At 40.5% G+C, this 24,970-nt stretch overlaps 1 protein-coding gene across 1 annotated transcript in view; it reads left to right on the forward strand.

Annotated features, from left to right (window-relative positions):
• Positions 1-24,970, forward strand: part of KIF26B (kinesin family member 26B) — a 263,040-nt gene that overhangs the window by 154,527 nt on the left and 83,543 nt on the right. The window contains exon 4 of the mRNA XM_032183779.1: positions 4,336-4,519. Coding sequence (XP_032039670.1) covers positions 4,336-4,519 — 184 coding nt within the window. The remainder of the gene's footprint in view (positions 1-4,335; positions 4,520-24,970) is intronic.

The following is a 24,970-nucleotide window of genomic DNA, read 5'->3' on the forward strand; positions in this document are numbered from 1 at the left end:
GTTGGCCATGCTGACCTCTTGGCTGGGATGCTATGTAGTTGAAAAAAATGTATCTTTTATGAACCTAAATAGGTTCCCCTTGAATTTTATTAGCAGTGCCTGTTTTCTTACTTAAAAGAGAGGAAGCAAATATGCCATGAGCTGCAACAGCCAATCCCCCCTGAAGTTCATAATCTTAAATGTATTTATGCCAAATGAGCTTCTGCACGGTTCAAGCTGAAGACATGAGCATTTTGTATTGCAGGGAGGCTTTATTTTCAAACAAAGTGAAAACCAAAGTGTTTGTTTTCGTTTTCTCCCCTGAATATTACATAGCAAAAAGTGCATGTATGGATGTCATCCTCAGTTTCTGAAACTGCTTTTTGTAAACAAAGTTAATTTAGATCTCATGAATGTTCGAACTGTTCCTTCCACCATTTCCTTGTAAACGTTGTACTGCAACTGTTACTCAGTTATCTCTCTAAAGAAGCTATTTACAGTTTTCCATAATGGCTTTTATTTTGTCTGAAGTGTTTTATCAGCTTCATTGTTCATTCATGTATTGCTTACGAGTAATACAAATAGCTTAGCAGAGATGTTTGGGTTACCCATAGCAGCATCTTTCTTCTGTATTAAAATTGGATTATTTACTCTATTTCTGTTCATTCATCTCTCTAGACAAATTTCCAAAGAATACACTTTGCCACCAACTTCTCAGAATTACCTCTCAGTTGGCTTACTTCCATTTCTTCAATAAATCCCATAGAGGGCCTTCAGCTTTCAGAAAATTTGTATCAATCAGGAATTGGCTTCCACCGTAGGGGAGTTTCCTGTGCAGTGAATGTGTCTGACAATCCCAACCTGCCTATGGAGTTTTAATGGAAAAAAAATGTACCCATTTCTGCATAGGCAGGAGGTACAAAGCCTTCTGACTGCCCAAAGATATCCTCTGTTAAACTCGTATTTCTCTAGACAAAAAGCAAGGAATGTCATTTCAAGAAGTAAACTCAGCCTCTTCTATGGACCAGCTGGGCTTTTGAGGTACTTCCCCATTCCTGCCAGCAATTCATTAGTTTTATTTATAATCAACTTTAATCAGCTTTCTAACACCCTTTCTGCAATCTCAAATCTTGATCTTGTGATTATTTTCTCTGCCACAAATCTCTTAAGCTTTCAAAAAGTCTCCAGCTGCTTGTTTACATAGGGACTTTCAGGAAAAATAATCCAAATTAACTGAAGGTGTGAATCCAAAGTGTATTAGCTAAACAGCTTTAAATCGGTCTTCTTTTGGAAGATAGTTAAATCACATTAAAGACACCTTTGTGGTGAATGAGTGTGGCCACACAGTGGCCAAATACAGGTTAAGTTACCCACTTAAGACGTTTAATTTGGATCCAGTTTCTTGTGTGCTTCTGTGGGCACTATCCCTGCCACAGCTGTACCCCACAGGGTGGTGAAGTGGTCTGCGTCATGATGGAGCCCACTGTACACCCAGATACCAGCAGGTATCTGTAGCTGGTATCACTGGGCTGAAACGGGATGTAACGTAACCTGGAGCATCACCAACTTACTGTCAATGCATAAAACCAGGCTCCCATCATTAGTGTTACCGGTACTGCAGGGGTACACATAGTCTCAAGTGGGAATCAACCCTATTATACTAGCTATTAAATGAAAGCAAATTAGCTGGCTCCTGTACAAAGAGCAGAACCAAAGAGCTGCTGGGCTGGGCTGGGCTGGGCAGGCAGTGAGCTGCAGCAGTACTGGGTCTCCCAAGGTCCCACCTGGTGCTTAGCCAGAGAGGTCTTGGTGGTCCAGGGAGTCTGTGTGGGAGGGCCAGGCCTCTGACTTGCCTGGAAAAGTAAAATGTGATAATTTCTATCCTATGATAGATCACATGGCCAAACTCAGCTGCAATTTGCATGACCAGCTGTGCTCAGAGCAATGCTAGCCACCCAAGCTGAGTGATTTTACTCATGCAAATGTGCTCACGAGAAAGCCACACTGTACAGGTTTGTGCCATTTTGCAGTCTACATCTGGTTGAAATATCCTTCCTTTCCCAGTTAAATGCTCTGGGAATTACCTGAGGCTTATTGCCTTTTTGATCCCTTTCAAAATTCAGTAAAGTCTGATAGGGCTCGTAAATGATTTTCTAGCCCTCCATCCATTGATTTTCTCTCCTTGGGGAAAAACAGAAAACCCCATGAAGTTGTGAGATGTAGTTCATTGCTTTTTCATACATTTTACCAGTTGCAGGCCAAAAATATAAAATAATAATGCAGGTTCTTCCATTTGAATGCAATCTCAAAGGTTATAACTGTCAAACTAGAATATAGTTCCAAGGCTTTGAAAAGGCCAGTTGCCTCCAACAGTGCTTTTTCTTTAAGAAAAATGCCAGCCACCAGCTTGGTCTGTTCAAGAAGTGGTTTGTATTACACCATCAGCTTCGTAAAAAGAACAGCATAATGTTGTTAGTGACAACGGAGAGAGAATGGCTTAGTCAACTTAGAAAATGCTTTTTAGGCAATGCAAATTCCCCCAAGGTGAGTCAGTGAGACCAGATGTGTGACCAGAGAGGGGGGAGCCACTGCCTTTATTTAAGCCTGGACTACTGAGCTTGACCATGTAAAGACCGTAGTAAATTTTTCATTGCGTGCATTCAACATTTGTATGTTCAGCTGTTGCATGTACTAAAAGATTTGACTTAGAATAATGTTCTATGAAGCTAAGACACATGGGAAATCTCGATTCAGCATGGACAACTTTATAAAAGCATTAGTAATGGACAACGTGGAAGCTGAAATCAACAAACCCTATCCAGTCATTGACATGTTGCTAGGAAGAGGAAAAAAATGGTGCTTTTTGCTTTGGTTTTGACCAACTCATTCTGATTATGTTTTCTGAGAAAAAGCAGATAATCTTAAAAGAGAGGGCCAGATTACGCACTGCAGTCTCTAAGCCAGAAGGAAGGGGTAGGTCAAGGGCAAAGAGGTAGCGCAGAAATTTCCGAGTTGTAATTGTGTCAGGTCAATTAAAATCTCCTAGTGCTTCTCTTTTATTAAAAACTAATTTATTGAGAACTGCTTTGCATTTGCCATAGGCTAAAAGAATACACTAGGGTTGCACACAGTGCACACGTGATCAGCTGACATATGGCAACTTCATGCCCAGCAGTAATTTGTTCGTGTGTTTGAGACATCTGATACAAACACAAGGTACTTGCATACTGAAATGTGTGTATATATTTATATATACACACTCAGTTTTTTTTTCCTTAACTCTTTGGGATAAATAATTAAATCACTTTTGGAAGTTTAGATTTGGGTAATGTATACTAATACCAGTGTAGTAGAGCTAAAGTTTCTTAAAACTAGAATGTTTGACTGGTCTTGACTGTCACGCTTCAGCAGGGTAAGGAGATCTACTGTCAACATAGCCACAGTTCTTTGCCAAAGCAGGAATGTAGTTTCATGAATTGTTGAGCTTCATCCTTTGGGATGGTGCTTCAGTTGACCTGCACTGCTTGAAGTGTCCATTTTACAAAAGGAAAACTCTAGGACAACATGATGAATATCAGCTTTATCACTGGGCAGTGTAGAATGCACGTGTGTCGGCTGCAACAAAGGCTGAGTGTTGAACTGCCTCTCAAAACATTTTGCAAAGCAAGGTATTGAAATGTTTCTGTTCCAGAAAAGCTTAGCTTTTTAATGAAAGTCTATACAAACTTCAGCATTCTTAGTTAAGAATACTGCATCCTAAAAACCATCTTTGTTGTTTTCCCTGCGTAGTGGTTAATGCAGCTATAGATGGTATGATTGTCTCATTGCAAGCAGCAATATTTTCATTGGTCATCACTTCTTAAACTTTTAGACTGTCTTGTGTTTTAAGAGTTGATAGAAATTTAGAACAGCTAGTGCAAGGCCTCTTATACCTCAGCAAATTAACCTGAGCGTTTAACACTGATTGACGTAACAGTGGCTGCTTACATCCAAACATTGCACAAGTATTCATTTTCTAATCAGAGGCTTATGAGTGACAGGTAATTCTGTGTCAACCATTTGGTGACTGAACTTATTTTTGTAACAGAAATTGGCACATAGCTCATTGATTTAGTTGGAGGTTCTGGAGTTTTTTTGCGGGTTGAATTGTTTCAACGGATGAGACATTGACAGAGACCCGATTCTGACCCTACTTAATGAGTAAAGTACCAGAATTGTAGATCTGTTGTGATTGGTGAGGTCAAAACTGAGATCCTGTATAAATCATAACCTGATAATTACCTTTATTTATTCTTGACTGCTTGTCTTGATGAGCTTGGGATTGTTTTAGCTTACTCTTGTCATTTTTTTCCACAGAGCTGCTCAGAAATTGAACCTGTCTTCTAAAAAGAAGAAGCACAGGCCTTCTGCATCATCTGCTTCTGAATCTCCGCTCTTCTCTACCAGCTTCAGCAGTATCCTTCAGACCTCCCCACCCCCTGCACCACCATGTTTATTAAGGGCAGTCAGCAAAGTGAAAGACACCCCTGGTGTGGGCAAGGTAGGCCTTACCTTTATTGCTGAAACACTTATTTTCTGTGGGAGGATATTTTTTTCCTTGTGCAAAGCATCAGGAGAATTGGAAAAGCACATTGTTTCTTGTTTGGCTTTACTGCAGTTGGTCCCTGCATATGCACAAAGGCCTGACAACATAGACTACATAGTGCATGCAAATTTGTAATAAAGTTGAAGTTGATTTGAGCACAGGCAGCCCTCACTGTGCAGCAATAATACATTCCAAGCTCTCAGTTAGGCAAAATGCACCGGTACTGGGGTCACGGTGCTACCCAGGGGTGGCAATGTCCATTCTGCTAGGGTTTCTGGAGCAGGCTGGTCTCTGTGGCTGTGTTTCAACTGTGTAGCGGGTGCTTGCTGTGGCATATTCTGGGTTCCTGATCCCTTTGTTGTCCAGGCTGGTATCGTGGCTGGATGAACCATAATTTGCTTCTGACTCATGTATCCTGACTTACTTCCAGTATAGTCAAGACAAGGCTGGACATACCTGATCGGCATACCTGAACAAAGCATATGCTGATAATGATGAATTACTCCCTTTTCCTTCTGTCATGTTACTTCCTTCCATTTTCCATAATAACACCCTCTTAAAATATTGTGTAGGTGCATACTTACGACGGAAAATGGTGGAAGCAATGGAGAAGGTGGCTATATAGTTTGTTGTTGCTGTATTATTTATCTGAGTAGCCCTTTTTCCCTGTTAGAAATGGCAAGCCTGGCACATTACATCTGGGAATACACACACGCAGTTGCTGAGGACAGCAGTTTGCTTTAATCAAGGTAGTTTCTTATGCAAGCATCTCTGTGTGCGGCTTTTCCATATTCATTGGATACGAAGCAGAGACAATGAGTTTGTTGCAAATCTTTTTTTTGTAGAAGAGAAACTCTAACGTATAATCTGGGAGTACTGAGCATATGATGTGCTTCGGTATTTCTGTTGCTGGTTTTGGACATTCACTTTGGGAAATTGTACAGTTCCATTTTTTTCATAGAAAAGTGGTATTACTTTTGTGGCTTGTTTATTCCCATTTGAAAAGGCCCTGTAGGATTCCCTCCACATAAGGCTTCCTTCCTTTCCTCTGGCTTGGTAAATGGGAAGAAATGTACAAATCTGTCATAATTTGATAGAAGGTAGTAGTGATGCCTACTCTGGCTTCAGTGGGAGGGGGAATAAGCTTGAACATGTTATATTTCATGTAAGAACCTGCTATGGAAAATATTTACAATAGAAGCTCTCTTCTCAGGATTCCTGCATTTTTGTGCTCAAGACAGGTTGTATCTCAATACAAATAAAATTTATGCTGAGGAATCATGAAGGATGTGGTTGTGAAAACAGGGGGCTAATTTCCCCTTGTTGAACTATGTGGACACTTACCCTGACTTGGTTTTAACCATTCCCAAGTAAAGGGTCTACATGCATGCACAGATGGAGCTCCGTGAAAACACTGTAAGCTTGACCTGAACATTTCTTTCTCATCTGATCTTGGGTTTCTAATGAACAGGTCTTGGGGACCAGTTTTGCAGTATACCCAAACAAAGAAACAGTTTGCTTCTCCATCAACACCATGTACCAGAACAGGCTCCGGGCTGTATAAGTAAAACTGAAATGTTGCAGTCCAGCAAATGAAGCTATTGGAGTATGTGAGATATAGCTAAGAGGCTCAAAAATGTTTTAACACATGCTTCTCCAAGGTAGCAGGCCAAATTGGATTAGTTCATATAGTCAAAATAGAGAAAGTTCCTTTTTTCCACGACATTCTCATTAGCAAAAATATGTCTAGCCTGCAGTTTCTGGAATTCAGTTCCGTTTTTCACCTCTTTGATTTCTTCTAGGAATCACCCTATAATTATGACCTAAAGCTCATATGGTTTCATCAGAGTTTCCCATCAGAGTTTCCCAGAGTTTACCTCTATAGCATAATTTACATTTCAATAGGTGAGAGATGGGTGTGAGGCATAGTAAGTGGGCAAGGGCAGTATAGCAATGTCATTTATCTGTCAGAATGGGAAAACTTCTGATGAAGTACTGGAATTTTTGGCTTGTTTGCTTTTTATTTATTTATTTTTTATATATATGTTCAGTTTGGTGGGCACATGTTCTGATATGAAAAGGAAAAAACTGTTAATTTTCTCAGTATTTCCTTTCACATATTTTTTCTGTAAGTTTATAAATCCATAAATTGTGGACCCATGGGGAGGAATTGGGTTCAGGGAAGCCAAACTTTATTTTCAGTCACTTAGTTTTTTTCTGGTTTCTATTTAAATACCATGTTATGAACAATCCCAGTGTGATAAAACTCAGTTTCACTTTGAGCTTGAATGGGCTGGGAATTTTCTGGCAGGGCAGTTTGTTACTGGAAATCCTGGCTCAGCAGAACTGGAAGGCAGGCCCTTGCCAAGGTATTTGGTTTCCAAGATGCCTGGGTATGGCATTGTACAGGCAACCTGGGGCTGGCTTCCCAGCAGGCAGGCTCTTGGCTGTAGGGCTAGGAGCCCCAGCGCAGAAGCTCTGTGTTACTGGCTTGGCATCAGCTTGAGAGCTATTTCCCAGGGTAGATACGTATCCAAGAAGCTGCAGGATGGGAAGTCAGGAGCTTCAAAGCATAGACTTTGAGGTTAAATTTCATTTTGCAGTTTTATGAAATGGACTGGGCACCAAAGAGCAGACATTTTTTTCACGTCTGTTAGTAGAATTTTCAAAGATTCTACTTCTCATTACAAAATTGATGGGAATACTTCATTTCAAATTTCAAAATTTCTGAGGAATACATCAACAGTCTTGTGCAGGCATATAATTTATTGAATTAAACCGGGAGGATTTTGCTATCAACGAGATATTTAAAAGTTAACTAGCCAGCTCAGTTAGTGTGGATATGGGTACAACTGAATAGTCTAAACAAACAAAGAGAAGTGATTTCTAGAGTTTATATCCAGGTTGTGTGTTTCCTACAAAAGCACTTTCAAAGCAAGCTGTACTAGCCTAGAATTGGGAATAAATATTATTTGATTGCTAACTTTCAGCTTTGTAGGAGGAGGTGGGTGAAATAACAGAAAGCAGCATTTTATTTCAATGTTAGACACACCGTTGACCACACAGAAAAACAGCAGTGTCAAGGTGAAGTAGTAAGGGGTCAGATCCTTTGTTGGTCTCATTTCCAATTATGTCTCCCTGAAGTAAAGTAAAAGGGTTGCGACTATATTGCAAATAAATTAGCAGTGGTGCTTGTATGGGTTGTGACATACACAGGTGCTTTGGGTCTGCCTTTGCTAGCAGAGGGAGCTGATCCCCAGGAAAGGTAGTCTGTTATTCCCGCAGTTGTTTCTTGATAGTAGTTTTCTTTTGGGCTGAACAACACTCTAGCTCTGTAAACTGACATAGTTTGAACATCACTTTTTGTTCGCTCTGTGCTGTCTTTGAGTCATTGTGTTCTGAGCTATTGTCCAAAGGAGAGTGGCAGATTGCTTTCGCTGGACCTTAAACACAAAGAGTGCCGCTACCCGGGATGACTGTACTTGCAGCTTCCCCAGGACCCATCATTTTCCAGAACATACTCCTTAAGTCTGTTCTTTCTGACAATGGGCCAAGAAGTAGAAAAGAAAAGGAAAAAAAAGAAAAGAAAAAAAAAAAAAAAAAAAGGCTTCCCATGCAGGAATAACAAATTATTCCATGACTAAGATTTCCATGGGTTTGCTCCCCAATCTGCTTCCCTCCTTCTCTCCACCCTCTGTGTTATGTCAAACAAAAAGGAAACTAAACCAGATTTTTTTTTAAGAAAACTTGAAATGTTCTTTCTGTGAAAGATGATGTTTTGCTGAATCTCACATTTCCCATGAAAAACAGTTTAAATGAAAAATTTGCTGCCAGCCTTAACAAATAGGTTGTTTTCAGGTGGCACAGGGTTTAGGATGAATGGATGTGGTCTCTGGGCTTTCTTTAATTTATTATTTTTCTGTGTGTAGTCTTACAGAACTCTGCCAGTGAGAAGTATTTGTTATGTTTGGACAGAGATTAATTTACCTTTACTTACGTATTATTTTTGTGTGTGTGTGTGTGTGAGTTGTTGTTCTTTGGTACTGGTTAATATGAAAATAAAATAGCAATGTTTATATCGGGATGATTTCTATTAACAAAAGAGAAGCACGTCATCATTGAACTTTCTTTGGCAAGTCATTTCAACCTACTAACGAAATGCACTTTAATTGTGTTTATTTTTTGTGTGTTTGTGTTTTACTTACACAATATTGTGTTTATTTTTTATTTTTCTGTAGCACCAGGATTTGCTTGCTTGCAGAGCCTAATCTTATTTTGATGGATAATATATAAATTCAGAAAACAAACAAACAAACAAAAAAAACAACAAAACACCCCATTTCTGTTCCAGAGCACTTACAATCTCAATGTAGGGAGAAAGATGAGACAGACGGGAAGCAAGAAGTAGGAATGAGGTATTATCACTCATCTTCATAGTGGTGTCAGCCCATCTACAGTCTAATATTAGATAGCCCTTGTCAAGTTTTGGTAGGTGTTGTAGAAGATGAGATTATTAAAATCTTTGAAATGGAAGTAATAGGTTACACTGCAGATGCTTCTGAGGAACCCTTCCCAAGTGTGTAGGGCAGAGTAGGAGGCAGCACAGATGAATTTTTATGAAAAAATTTTTTTTTTTTTTTTTTTGACAGTCAGTAAGCAAGTGAGAGATGCGGGAGATGGTCTTTTGGCAGGGCCTAAGCATGGAGCCTGGCTGGGAAGGGCCGTGAGTGAGAGCTGGCCTGTGGCTGTGGCCAAATGCCAGGCATGCTTGCAAAATGCTGGCAGGTGAGCTGGTGGTGTGACAGACACCCCTGAGTCACAGTACTTTCTTCTAAGTATCTGTGTCATGTACTGCAGAAGGTTCAATTAAAAATAGTGCCTGGCTTGTAAGAATTTAATCTTCCATTAAAGCACAATACTTGATTGAAATAAGCCTAAAGCTTACTATTCACTTTACATTAGTCTGCAGCTTACCTTTCCCTCACACTGATTTGCCTAAAACTCTATCTAGAAGAATCAGACAGATTTTGTCTGACCTCAAATTGCTTCTGACAAAACAGCAGAAGATTTTCAGAGGCACTCAACTGTGTCATTCCTCTCACTTGCTGCAAATGTGTCAGCAAGCTGGTACCAACTTCCCCGAATCCCACTGTGGGTTCCCACCATGAAGGCTGGCCGGTGATTACCTCAGTGAAGGTGAACACATTTGTGTGGGGAGAATTGTGATACTCCTTGCTCCTTTGAAGGCAGGAGGTCCACAAAGACAGGATACCACTGATGATTAACGGGCAGAGTCTTAGATCCTTGGCCTGAGAAAGGCAGTGGTGTGTTGTTAAAATCAAAAGATGGTCTTACGTCATATCATCCCACTTTGCGTATTGATAACATAACATACTACTATTCTTTTGATCCAAGTGGCTAGTAAAGAAGCATTGCTTTGCAGAGTTTTTCCATATTGGGAAAGTGATATAAAGGGAACAGATCAAATATTGTTTATGCAATTCAATTCCTTTACTAAGAAATACAAAATCTTGCATGATAATGAAGCAACCAAATCTTACACCACCAGGACCTTTCAGGAAGTACTTCGTTATCCCATTCCTTCCCCAGTTTAAGGGCATTTCTTGGTTCTACCATACCAATATTTGTTCAAGTTTTTTTTTTTTTTTTTTCTTTTTTTTTTTTTTTCTTGTCTATGTTGTTCTTTCTGTCCCTGCTTCTCCATTTGATCTGTTTCTTGTTTATGCATAACCCTGCCAAAAGTAACAGTGAACAAGCCCTACTGCCCAAGCAGTTCAGGTTTCTCCTAGGTTCAGAACTGTCTTTTGGGGTAACAGAACATGCCAGTGCTTTGGCTTTGCAAACTGCTAGTTTTTCAGCTATCCACTGCCTTAAAATAGTTTATTGGACTTTTCACTAATTAGGCAAAACTTACTGCACTGGCCTCGACATGTTTTAATCCAGACTGTAACAGTGCAATACGTATGTTAATGGTGAGTTTGCCTATTGGCCTGTATGAATCATGATTTGAATAGTCTTAGCCAAAAGATGTTTTCTGTGTCTACTCTTTGTATCAGTACAGTGGAAAGTAGAGAGACATTCTTAGATTTATGTGATTTGCAAAGTTGATTTGAAGGGAACGAAATGGATGCACATCTTGACTAAGCCCAGAAGATAAATAAAACTTCCCTTTTTACTCAGAGAGTTTTCATTTTGACTGATTTGTGGATGTGAGGATTTTTTTGACAACGTTATTGTGTACGTTAAATGGGTGTTTATGAAAACCTGTGTGAAGGTCAGCAAAAAAAGCAGCACAGCTTGCAAGATACATTCTGTAGTTCATTTCACTGCCATCCATCTTGAAGTGTTTTCAGAGAGAAGCAGAAGTGCTCTTCCCTTTGCGAAGGAGAGGTTCTCTCTCCTTTATCATTCAGGTGTATAGGGAGAAAAAGTTAACTGTTAGGCGATAAACCCTTTATCACAGAAAGCAATTTCTGAGATGGAAGCTGTTTTTGCCCAAAGTTACCATGGTTACTGAAATGGGGAAAAAAGGATGATCCCTTGAGGCATTTAAAGGAGACATATGTGTTCATCATTGTTGTCAACATGATCGTTGTATAAATTAAATAGTTAGTTCCACTTGGAATTAAATCCAGACAGCCTTTTGCCATCCAGAGTTGCGCAAAACTGGGATTTTCCTTTCCAAATGTATCAGCTGGACCAGACAGAAGCCTTCGTGCACCTCAGCTAGATTTCTGCTAGGTGCACTTTTCTCAGAGGAGTTTTAATACCTCAAGCTGCTTTAAGAAAAAGGTAAAATTAATAGAATTTGGAAGAATCACTATAAACAGTAATCTCTTACTACTCTCAGTCATATTTTCTATGCACAGATATTTTGTTTTTTCTCTAAAGCCAATTGTTGTGCAAGTGCCATCCCAGGAGCTTGTCATTGCATTTTGGTTGGCATTTTGTGAGGTTTAAAGAAAGACGGGTTTTAAAGAAATTTCTACCCAGCCATGTTTCCACAATTTAGAGGATGGACATAATTCCCGTTCCTTCTATTTGTAAAGTGTAGAAGCTGCAGCTTCATGGAAAGCTAAGAGTACCTATCATCCAAGCTTGCTACAGGAAAACCCGTCCTGTTGCCTAAACTACACAGAAATTCTGTGTGGAAAAACAAGGCTTCATTTCTGCCATATAATCTAGCCAGTCCTTTTGGGAGGGAGGATTAGATCTCAACCCTACCCATTAATGATCCAGATTAAGGGCAGTCTGTCTGTTTTGGCCCACCTGCAAACCACTGGGAAGTGGTCTGACAAGTTGTCACTCCTGGCATCAGGAAAATTCCTTCTTTTTTTGCCCCAAAGAATTGAAGAAAAAAAAAAAAAAGGTGTTCCCCTCTTTATTGACATCTTCCTATATGTATTCAGAAATTGTACCTATGGGTGAACCTGTGAACACAAGAGGTGGGTGGAGGATGTTTCCAGATGGAACTGAACCAGACAGACAAAATATGAAAAAGGCTGCACCTCATTTTGATAGACTTTTCCTATTTCTTTTTTGGAAGAATCAATCCTTTCTGTGATTCTTTTATAGTGCACTTCACCCAGGGAGAGAGCTGTAAGCCCTAATTTTGTACTGTTTACCTTGGTCTGTTTTGTTGAATTTTGTGTAAACATTGAGGATCAAAAGACAAATAGCTTAAATCACTTCAGGCTGGTGCCATTAAGTTTTGTACATTCCTAAGTGACTTTATTTATACAACGCCCTCTGCATTGTCATGGATATATGATTTTATGTGCATCAGTCATTGACTTTAAGGTTACTTGCCTGTGTTCTTGAATTGAAGCCTCTTATTGGTGTGAATGATCATAATTTATAGACGTGTAGTTGACTAGGAGCCTTGATACATAATCACATGGCTCAATTAATTTGGCTGTTCCAAATGTTGTCAACCTTCATTAGCTGTAGAAATCTTTAATACTGGTGACATATTAAGTATGTTTTAAACATACTCTTATGCTATTGAAATAGTATTACAGTAGAGTAGCCACATTTTAAAATCCCTTAAACATTAATTCTTATGCAATTTGAGTGAAAATTACTGAGATTTTTCTAGAATATAAAAACCCATTGTTTTTAAGACTTTGATTTCTTCAACCTTTGTCTGAGCTATTGTATTTTCCTTTACTCTGCTTTTCAGTTTAAATTATACTGCTTGTTGATATTTTGGGGCATTATGATAGGCCTAGTTAATCCTTTCCAGTTCATTTCAAAGACTTTCAGTAGTGCCTCTTGAAATGTCCCCTTCTTCCCTGCCCTATCCCCCCTAAATCTCTCACCCCATTAAATTCATATTTAAATCCATGAAGAAGAGGTTAATATAAATCAGGAAAGTCAAGATGAAAGAAACTGAAAATTACAAGGGTGTTTCTCAGACAATGCTGAGCAAGGAACTTAAATGCTGAATAGCTTCTTTAAACCTGGATCATGGTAAGTTTTCTGAGATCTTATGTAAATTGAAGGCACTGTACTTTAAACTCTCAATTGTAGACCCTATTACATTTTTTTTCCCTTCAAACTTCCTAAAGCTCTTCTCCTCCCAACTTTTTCTTTTGTGTTTGACTCCTCTCAGCATGTGTCCAAGAGCAGTGCTCAGTGGCACAGGCAGGATGGGGACACTGCTGGAGGCTCCTCTGTAGCGCTGCTGTAACATCACGGACTAATGATTCAGCTGCAAGGCTATTCTGATTTCCATTATAATAAAACTCTGAGCTTTGCCTCATTTCTGTGGTACAACATTGATAACCAGCCCAGCTGAGGAAGAGTCGAGTGTGACCTGTAGCTTAGTAGTGCGAATACCACTGAATGTAGCTTTTTTAATTCAACAACTCTTCCCTTTTCTGCCTCTTTATTTAGCGATCAAACACATTTTGGGGGGAAGATCTCTCTGGATACATTGACCCTATTTTTGTGCTTCTTTTTTCAAGAAACCTGCGTCTCTATGGTCCAAGTCATTATCTCTCTGTCTTTTTCGTCAGTGTTTAGAGACACAATTATTGTGCTTTCTTTGGCTGGCATTTCAGTGACTGCTACACTTCTGATCTAGGCTGGTCATATAAACTCCTCCTATGGATGAATGGAAAAAAAATGTTGCCTCTGTTAGGATGGGCTGACTTGCCTACCAGATCTGATTTTCTTTCTTCATTGATTATGGAGCTGACATAGACATCTGTCTTGGAATAAGACAACTGTGTTTTGGCTTGCTCAGGTAAGGTGAAATGAACCTCTCCCTGAGTAGGAACACAGCCTCTTCTTGTGTTCTACTCTGAACCTTTAACTTTAGTATGAAACCAGCTACCAGGAGAAATAATAAGATGCTTGCACCAAGTTCTAGATGCTTGCAACTTTCCTCCAGATGGAAGTCTGCACCCCCTGCTTTCCAGTCTAAGAAACATTGAAGATTCACTGTACTGCACCCAGGTCTACCCAAGGCAGCTCAGTGACTTCAGAGGCTCCACCATTTATGCATGAAGTCATCAGACTTTCAAAGAAATGACCAAGAAGGCTTTTTCACATTTGGCCTTCTGCAAACCAAGGGAAGGCTGAATTGTTGTTCATTGATTTAAGGGCTGGAGATGTTTAGCTTTACTTCTGCCAGGGTGGACCTGTAAAGCTGATGACAATGCACACAGCCATTAGACAAGAGCCTCTGGCCCTCAGATCCCCGAGGGGTCATTGCTCTGTAACCAGAACAGCAAATTGCTTTCAGTGAGGGCTCCTTCCTAGAAAGGTAGGTAGTGCGGCTTGGCATTGAAACATTGCATTAGTGGATCTGAATTCTTGATAACCAAATGCCATTTCATTTTCCATGTCTAAATAGGTGTTTTCATCTATAGTGCTGCTGAAGTGATTAGCAGTTAAAAGACCTTTAATTGGATAGTGAGATATTAAATGCCAGGAATGAAATGCAATACATCAGCATTACCACTTTTCATTATAAAAGAATCTGTCTTTTCTATACACTAAAGGTAAAAATGAAATTTAAAAACATTGACCTGATCGATTTTGCAAATGAATGAGGTTAGTTAATACAATTTTTAAGGTCTATGACCATCAAAGCTACTTCTGTAGCACTCAGAAGTGAGAAAAGGAGTGGGTGAATCTGTGAGGGGTGGGTGGTTAGGTACATGTGCAATACACAGTATACACAGTGTGTATATTTGTATCTACAAACATACATAGGTGGATGTGTATATATATATTTACCTCCCCCTTCACCTAGCACAGTGGGAATATATTGCAAAAAGCAATGCATGGTGTTGCTGAACGAGTTATCTGAAAAACTGAGAGGATAACTTGCCAAGACTTTATAGACCAGATGATTTTTGTAAGAGTTCAACATTTTCTTAAGATATTCCCAGTAACTTGATTTTAACTGAGAATAATATTCTTCTTGCTTAGGTCCATCTGTCTATACATCGTATGACTTTTTTTCTCCTTTGGGGTGATTGAAAATGCTCATACAAATGGCAGCACTTTACATTAAATTCTCTAGATATCTGTGAGGCTCTATTACATTTCTGTGGATCCCAGTTGGTCTTGTCCATATTAATTGCTGCTTGATTTTTCCACAGATCTGCTCAATTTATAATATTTGTACTGAAGGGGAGACACTTAGTTAGAAAAAGATGTGGTGTCAAAATGTGGTGTGTATTAAAATGCCAGGATAGCTGTACAGTAACCTTTACAGCAGCACATATTCCATTACAGAAACATAAATGTGGGAAGACTTAAAAACTGTTGATGCTTTCTTCCCTGCCCCCTCTTTTTCTCTCTCTCTCTTTTTTTTTTTTTTTCCCACAGAAAATGTAACACATGTATTTCCAACTGTACACTGATCATAATTATTGTCATAGAGTTGTCTTTGCTGTAATGTCTTTTCCCCTTCTTTCCACCATTGTGTATTGCTAGAGGATTAGCCAGACAAAGATCTTGATTTCCAATAGACTTTTTTTCCTTCACTAGCTTGGCACCTGGGCCCAGATTCTGGAAGCAGTGTGGCCAAAAAAGCTGCTATACCCCCCCACCAAGAAAATACCTTAAACATTGCATTTTTGTCTGTAACTTTGTCAGCTCTGAGGAGCGGTGCTAAGGTATGTGCTGGCAAGAGATCTGACAGAGGCACCAGGGCTGTGTGTTGCCTGGCCACACAGAGGGAGAAGGCATGCACCCTGATTGATAACAGTGTGTGTAGATGTGATAATCACGGGGAGGCCCAGGCTGCTTTTTGGGAAACCAAATAGCAACACGGATGAGGACGTGGGCCTCCCCTGGGGCCTCGTGCCCCTTGACCAGCAAGAATCGTGAATCTCTTCGGATGGGAGGGAGCTATTCGTCGTAAAGGCTATTAAGCCATGAGAGGCATTGCTGAAATGGACCACCACCATGCTATTTCCTATCTTATCAGGGTGTATTAATAATGCAGCAGTAATAATAGAAGTACAAATTAAAAATAACTGGATGGGCAGATAGCAGAGTTCTTGAGATTAAGGGGATCGGGAATTGCTTCAAACAGTTAATTGCAGAGCAGCACGGGGAGGGAATTTGCCTTTGCTGTTTTGCCTGTATTATTTTCTTACTCTACATCTTATCTCCGTGAGCATTATTTCTAGGGCTTTTACATAGAGACTAATAGGCACAATATTTCCTTACAATTTTAGACTGTTCTGTTTTTATCTCCAAAGGAATGAAGAATCTTTCACTGATCCATCTAATTCAGCAGAGACTAATAATGCTGAATAAGAAGAGTATTGTGATTATTAGCCTTCCTCTACATAAACCTCTTACCATTTTCTCCTCCCACAATATAAAGCCAGATAAGACATTACTAGCATGAAATATTCAAGCTTCAGGATGAATTGATGCAGGGTGTTCCCTGGAGGTCTGTAAGCTCCTTTTCACAGCGGCATGAAATCCCTGGCGTCCCTGAGTCTCCTGGTACATAATAGCTAGGCTGGGCAATGAGAAATGTGAGCATCCAGTTGTCCAGCACCTGATGACTGTGCTCTCCCTCCATCCTTTCCTGTGCAGCCCATGGCTGGCTGTCAATGACTGACAGGGCTTTGCCTGATTTGGGGATTCTGCATGATACCTTTCAATACTATTAAAATAACAACTCATTTGGTCACCTGCTACTCTTTGGTCACCTGCTGAATACCAAAATGTGCTTTTACTTGAGGCATGAGAGAGTACTGTCACTCTGATTTCAAATCCTGTTTGCTAAGCAGTTTTCAGGACACTGAAATTCTGCTCTAAATGAAATAGGTAACACAGCTGGGGCAACATGCAGCCATTTTGCAGTTCCGTCCAAGCAACACTGACCCACTGAGAGATAAGGCTATCAAGGGAAGCCCATTTGATTAAGCACCTGGTATGGTGATGGAGTAGGAGCTTAGCAAAGAACTGCAGCATGACCTTTAATCCACCATTTTTCTGGAAAGCAACTGCATTTGTGAAACGAGCAGTATAGGAGCTCAGTGTTGAAGACTGTAAATCATATGTTGTCCTGCTTTTAACTAGTTCTATTAGTCCAAAAAAATAAAGTAAATGAAACTGTTCTCCATTTAATATTGGTATTAGTGAAGATTTCAATCTACTGTGCAGACTATTTTATCACAGGTGGTTGCTGTGGGAATATCCTTCTTTTTTCATTAGACCAAAAGAGCAGAGAAAGCTGCTGCTGCTGCTTAAATATTGGTTTCTTCAGTAGCAGAAGATACAATGTGTAGGGAGGTAAAGTGCACGATAAGTGCATGCGGTCCTTCTGCCTGTGTTTGTTCCTGTCTGAGCACTGCATCTTAATTATTGATGCTTCTTCTCATTCCAAAAGCCTTGTTTTACCCTGATGTGATTTGCATATGCGTCGGTAAATGCTTCATTTTTATATTTTTTTCTTGCATCTAGAGGGTGGAAAAGGGGAAGACAAGCAGTCAGTTACCAAAAACTGGAGTTAAAGTGTACAAAATGAAACTGTTCTTCTTGTATGTCTGAATCTCCCCTAAATTCTCAGGCAGTAATCCCCAAACAAAGATTAATCAAACGATCCTTGTTTTAAGGCATTGTCAGCATCCGCTGTCTCTCAAGGCTAGACTGCAGAGATTTGGTCAGATCTGCAAAGAGTACCACAGAGGCAGGCTATTAATATTTTCTTACAGATTTCCCAGTTACTGTCTAGACAGATAATATACAAGGTGGGTGCCTGCCCTGCATTTATATATATTTTTTTGCTTTTTCAAGGAAAGTTTGTTTGAGCCAAAAATACCTCCTGAGCTGTGGGTGTTTTCATAGCAAGTCTTTGCATCTCAGTGCTTGTTTTTGTGTGTGTGTGATTTTCTGGTTTTGCGTGTGCATGTTGCACAATGATGTATATCAACTTGTCTCTCCTAGAGAGTAGTCCTAGAGCATCTGGATAGAGAAGGATATGTCTGGATATGTCCTGTTGAAAGTACGAGACTGTGGACAAAGCCCACCTTTCTTTTCTCTGCACGTTTCACTTATTTTTATCTCTCTGAAGCACCCTTCCACTTGTTTTTAACGTGCTCCCTTATGACCCAATTATTTTTCCTTTATTTTGAGGTTCTTTTTCTACTGTGAGATAGAAGAGTATTTGCCAAATTCCCTGCCCCCCTTGGAAATCTTTTAAAAATACACTACTAAGTAAACATGTTCATTGCTTAGTCCAGGATCAAATGACCTGACAAGAGAGATAAAGCTGTGGTTACATGCTCTCTCCCTCCCTTCTTCCCAACACCTTAATCCTACAGCACTGCCCACCCATACTTTTCCTTCATCTCCTTGGAGGATTGTTAGCTTTCTTCCCTAGCTGTCAGGGACAAAATGCACACAACCTTACACTGAAGTGCATTTCCTTGTTTTGAAGTAAGTGGTTCAAGTCCAAATTTGTAATGATTGTTCAAAGTCCAGCTGATCAGAAAATCAGACTGTGAATAAAGGCTGATAATGGATTTTGATACTTCCTAGAGAATAACTTTCGTGCCTCATAGCGAGCAATGGTTTAGTAAGTGTGGTAATAGAGCAAGTAACTAAGGTCTGAATCGGATGCTGAGTCAAGTATTTGTCATCTAAGTGTTACCATCTGAAGCCACTTTCTTTAAGACTAGATGGCAAACAAGCCCCTTAATGGAACATAGAAGTGTGTAAAGCTCTGTAAGAGCCTTACAGAGCTTTCTGAACCAAAGTGAACCAAATTCAGCTATGACTCTCACATGTAGAAGGCAAATGTTGAATCAAAATGGCTGTTTCCTGAACACAGTGTGCTCCTTCTGTTGGGAGTTTAAGAATGGAAAGATAAATTATAGCTTGCTTTGCTTGGCCGCGCAAGCCTAGGGGGGTGTTTGCATATCTGCTGCCTACCACTCATCACAGCAACATGTGCAGTAACTGAAGTTCAAGGCTTATTTAGGACAGCCGTCACCCCACAGTGAGCAAGGGACCCTCAAGCAACTGTCTCTTCCTCTGTGGGGTTGTGCAGGAATTGTGCTCTTGGGATTCTCAGAGATGTTTTGCTGGAGATAATTGTTCAGTGAGACCATGGAAGCCTGCTTCATTTTAATAATTTTTATTATATCCCAAAACGGAGACTGAGTGGAAAGATACTTTCTTAAAAGAAGGTGTTAGAGGAGAGTTTTCAGGCCTGACATTTTCAAAATCCAGACAGATTAAGATTCAGAGTGGTGGAGGGAAAGCTGTTGGTGGTCTCTCAGTGAATTGACAAATAGATCAGAAAAAACAGTATGTGAATTAGCAATCTTGACTGAGAGCCCAAGATTAAACAGGCACAGACACTAAACAATTCTTTTTTCCCTTGAAATGGCCCTAGCCAAATAGAGCTGAGGTATGTTAATAGGTAAACCGATCTGGATACAGTTTATGCAGTACATGGTATGTTTAGAGAAATATTTTGGCCTCAAAAACTGTCAACATGGCATCTTCCATACTATTTAATTCACTTCATTAAAAAAAAATAGCAAAAATAAATATTGCTTTATGCACGGTGGGCAGGTTGTCCCCAGCAATCATGCCTTCAGTTCAAATCCTAGCCTGTGCTTGCAGAAGTCAAACAAAAACACCTCTGTCATGCAGTGGTGCCTTTTAATTTACACAGCCCAAACAGCTGCCAGAGACCGCATCAAGTTCAAGAGTACCAGGGAGGAGGAGGAAGGATGAGGAGGATTATAGTCTGGCAGGAAGAGCTTCGTGTTAAGTGAGACGTTAATTTGCATTTGCTGATACTTAGTCAAGCTTGGAAGCAAAGGCTGTTGCAGCCCAAATATACAAATATTTTTGCTTTGCTTGTGCTTTTTTTTTCCCCCATTAAGAAGCCAGTTTGTCTGTGTTTTACTGATCTTAGAGATAACACAGATATGGAAAGAAGTGAACCTTCCTTTCAATTCAGACTGAAAAAAAAAAAATCAACTACCAATCTTACTCCTAGCTCCATCTAGACATGCCTTTGTCATCATGGTTCAGATCTGACCCCTTTGAAGAATTTCTTTTGAGTTGTTGTTAAAAATGTCACAAAAGAATGAAAGAAGGAAAGTAAGAATGAACTGTAAACTCTTAGACCTTGCTTGGCTTGGTACTTTGCCTTAGCAGAAAGCACACAAGGTGGTAGATAGATCATTATCACAGACCAAGCAATAATTTTTACATTGTTGAGTAAATGGCTTTATTTTACCAGGTATACTCATCAGGCCGTTGTACTGGTAGATCTGTAAGGATGTTGCTTGCAATTCATGGATTTTCTTTCTTTTGATTTATCAAGGAGCAAAAGCAGTTGAGCTAGTACTAAAAGACTCTACTGATAATAGAAAGTAGTATAATTCAGTCTAAATAAGATAGAGAGTACAGATCAGAGATTAAAGCAGTCTATTATGATTATGAAGGGCTCCTTGGAAATAATGCTTCCTTTTCTTTTGACTGTCTGGTTTTTGTCTTTTAAAATAATTGTAATTAGTACAGCTGATGAGATGCAGAGGGAAGATGGCATAAGCAAAGGAGACTGACAGCAGCAGTATCAACACTGTAAATGGAGATGCATAAGGACTAGTGTCCTGTACTCACCCGCTTTCTTTTGTTATTGTTTTCAGCTGCTCCACATCACAAATACCCATTTTTTTTGTTTGTTTGTTTGGTCATAGAGAGGTTACAAGGGTGTTTCTGACGTATTTGCATTAATTCTGTCTTAAGCTCCTGAATATGGTTCTCAGAGGACATTCATTGCTGTGTGTTTTTGACAGACAAAAATAATTTCCAAGTGAGAAATTAGGTGCTTCCGAGGACTAGCCTTTTAGAATAGCGTCTGCAGTCAGAAAGGCTAATCGTCCAAATGATAGACATGCATGGTTGACTCTCCTCTTTATGCTGCCTTGATTGAGACACGATGAGCATGCTGCTGGCCTTTACAGTGGATAATTTTGTTAGAACAATATCCTCCGGGAAAGGCTTTTATACAGCAAGGATGACAAGTGTGGCAAATTGCTTACAAACCCCAGACCTAGAGGCTTCTCTTTCTGAAAGCTGCCAGCCCACAGTGCAGTAGTGCTGCGAAGCTGGAATTCAATAACAGTTCCTGCTGCTGTAAAAAGTATCACTTTTTTTTTTTTTTTCCTAAGCTGTTTGCTTATTTTCTCAGAAGGCTTGTTTTCACAGGGCCAACAGGTTTGGGAAGCCCAGAGTATATGAAAACTGAACAGAATCAATGGTTCCCAATGAGGACTGCTTGTTGTTAAACTAATAATGACAGAAGTGATCAACTTCCCATTAAGTGAAGTAGGGCGCTGTCTTCTCTCTTCCATTCCATTTCTGATACAGAAATTTTGTCTGTGGTAACTGCAGCCTCTTCTCATCTAGTAGTTTTGCTTTTTATCTTTCCTATTTTTGATTTAAGCAGAGCACAGCTGCCAAAACCATCATATTCCATGGCATTTCTTATATACTTTGTAGTAGCTCCAACACAAATACGTAGTCTGTGATGTGCTTCTCTTCCCATCTATGTGTCTTCCGATATATTTTATGGAGGTGAGGGCTCTGGTGCTAACTGCGTACAGTCTCATAAGCAGAATGGTCTCCACAGTGAAATGAAGAGGCAGGGCAGCACATCATTACTACAGTGGGTGACAGATCCCAAAGGATTTATAATCTAATTTCAGTTCATTAATGACTGTGATATTTAACTCTTCCACCCTGCCCTTTTGCTGACTTTGTCTAGTTTTCAGGACCACAGTATCACTCTTACTCTACAGAATATATCCCCTGACTACATCTTGCTGTCTTTGCTTCCAGGAATATGGTCTGTCTACCTTGTCTTCACAGAATCACAGAATTTCTAGGTTGGAAGAGACCTCAAGATCATCGAGTCCAACCTCTGACCTAATGCTAACAGTCCCCACTAAACCATATCCCTAAGCTCTACATCTAAACGTCTTTTGAAGACTTCCAGGGATGGTGACTCCACCACTTCCCTGGGCAGCCTGTTCCAGTGTCCAACAACCCTTTCAGTAAAGTTCTTCCTAACATCTAACCTAAAACTCCCCTGGCTCAACTTAAGCCCATTCCCCCTCGTCCTGTCACCAGGCACGTGGGAGAACAGACCAACCCCCACCTCGCTACAGCCTCCCTTGAGGTACCTATAGAGAGCGATAAGGTCTCCCCTGAGCTTCCTCTTCTCCAGGCTGAACAAGCCCAGCTCCCTCAGCCGCTCCTCGTAGGACTTGTTCTCCAGGCCCCTCACCAGCTTCGTCGCCCTTCTCTGCACCCGCTCAAGCACCTCGATGTCCTTCTTGTAGCAAGGGGCCCAAAACTGAACACAGTACTCGAGGTGCGGCCTCACCAGAGCCGAGTACAGGGGGACGATCACCTCCCTAGCCCTGCTGGTCACACTGTTCCTGATACAAGCCAGGATGCTGTTGGCCTTCTTGGCCACCTGAGCACACTGCTGGCTCATATTCAGCCGACTATCCACCATCACTCCCAGGTCCTTCTCTGCCTGGCAGCTGTCCAACCACTCATCTCCCAGCCTGTAGCTCTGCTTGGGGTTATTGCGCCCCAGGTGCAGGACCCGGCACTTGGCCTTGTTGAACTTCATGCAGTTGACCTCAGCCCATCGGTGCAGCCTATCCAGATCCTCCTGCAGAGCCTTCCTACCCTCAAGCAGATCGACACACGCACCTAACTTGGTGTCATCTGCAAACTTACTGAGGGTGCACTCGATGCCCTCGTCCAGATCATCGATGAAGATATTAAAGAGGACTGGCCCCAGCACCGAGCCCTGGGGGACGCCACTAGTGACTGGCCTCCAACTGGACTTGGCTCCATTCACCAGTCTTCACCAGTGCCACTTTTTCACCCTCCCACATTCATTTCAGGGCTGTCTTCTGTTTCCCCTTTTTGGAACCCATCTTTTCCTCTTACACCAACCAGTGTCTTCCCTCCCATCCAGCTTCACCTGTGTGTCCTGCTGACACTACTCGGTTATAAAAAGGGAGGAAAATGTCTGTGAGCCGTAGTGGAAGATGGTGATCAAGCAGATCAGGGCAGAGCTCTGCAATAGCAGCTTCACTGATCAATGCTTGCTTACATCTGGTAAAGATCTGGTGCCTAAATTTTATGCACTTCCACCTAACTCACCACATCTTACTTGTTATATAAATAGAAAGGACAAGCAGACAAGTACTTGGTTCCACTCTGGTTACGTGAAAAGAGGAATACAGAAGAACTGTAATCAGTCCAGATGCCATTTATGCAGTAACAAATATCTCTATTATCTGATACTTGAGATATTGCTTGCTAGAAACAGCACTTTATTGGACTTACCAGAGGCAGAAGCTTCCCGCATGCTCAGCTAATGCTTTTGCTCCATCTGTGTGGCCAGAGGGGTGCTACTAGATCCTCCTCAGCCACCCTTCCTGACCTCTATCCACTGCCTTCTAATGTGAGGATCTGCTCCCATTTCTCCCATAACACTTTTCATTTCAGCTGATGCCATGATCTTTATTGTACCTTTAGGATGTATTTATATGTTATGAATTATATTTTACTCCCACACCGGTTTCTCTTTTCATAAACAAGCCTTACAAAAATCTCTGCATTGGGCAGTTACATATAAATTTGAACCTTTGTTTTGTTCATGGAGAGGATAAGGTAAATGATGGATTGCATTAATAAAATATACCAGTGTATTGCTGTATGTAAACTGGTCCCTCTTGGTATAATATACCTCTCTTCAGCCCTGTATCAACAAAGTGTTCAACAAGGCATTCATTTAGAAAAGGGGAAAAATATCACCTAGCCTGAAAGTTCAAGCCCAGAGTTAGCACAATGTGAGGGTTAGTGAAGCATACAGACGCTTCTTTGTCTAAACAGTGTGCCAAGGAGAAAAAGGCCAGAAATGACCCACCTGGAATGTGGAAGCTTTGGGACCATAAATGAAGAACCTCGTTTGCACTTTAACAAAGAGTGTGTTTAGAGGTATGCTCGTTATTTATTAGTATGTGCTCCCAGAAAGCAGCACAAAAGCTGAATAGGCTGTTCTGGCTTATATGTGCAGCGGGACATGACAGAGTTCTCATGCTTTTCCAGTTGAACATAACCGTGGATGTTGTGTCAGGATGTATGATAGTAATTCTAGAGAATAATACAGGCAAATCCTGGCCTTGCCCAGCCCACCCCTCCATCAAGAGAACTGTTGTCATGAGGAATTAAAGTGCTCCTGAAATGACTTGCCATGGCTGTGACATCGTGTTTCTATTTGCAACTCTCTGGAGGTTATCAGCCTTGTTAATTCATGTGTCATGGATATTGTTGAAGTTAATATCACATCACAAATCAAAGTATATTTATAATATTGGTTTAGAAGTCAGATGGTTAGAAACTTATGCATATTAAAAAAGAAAATTCTCATCATTCAGCCAAAAAAGTAATGCTGGATTTTCTGTCATTAAACTGACAGGATGTTATAGCTGCTGTAAATAATACTGACTGCTAAAATCTTTTGGCCTCCCCAGTGTACAAATCAACCAAACATGGATTAACTAGTTTCCTCTGATGCGGTTTGCACTAATCCAATATCCTCTGATAACAGAAGAAGGCCTTTAATTAGAACATTTTGGTTTCTCTTCTGCATATGCTGTGGTTTCTCAGAAATCACTTCTCAACTTGATGGAGTTCAAAGTCAAGTAAACTTTTAAAATCTGTTACCTGAATGATGCCTTGGGACATCCGTGCAGGGCTTTTGATGGGGCATTAGATGCATAACATGAGTTGGATTGCGAGTAATTTGGACATTGCTAGTAACAAGATGGTCAGATTGCCCCTTAGACTTGA

Source organism: Aythya fuligula, chromosome 3 (genome assembly GCF_009819795.1).
Source record: "Aythya fuligula isolate bAytFul2 chromosome 3, bAytFul2.pri, whole genome shotgun sequence".
NCBI lineage: Eukaryota > Metazoa > Chordata > Aves > Anseriformes > Anatidae > Aythya > Aythya fuligula.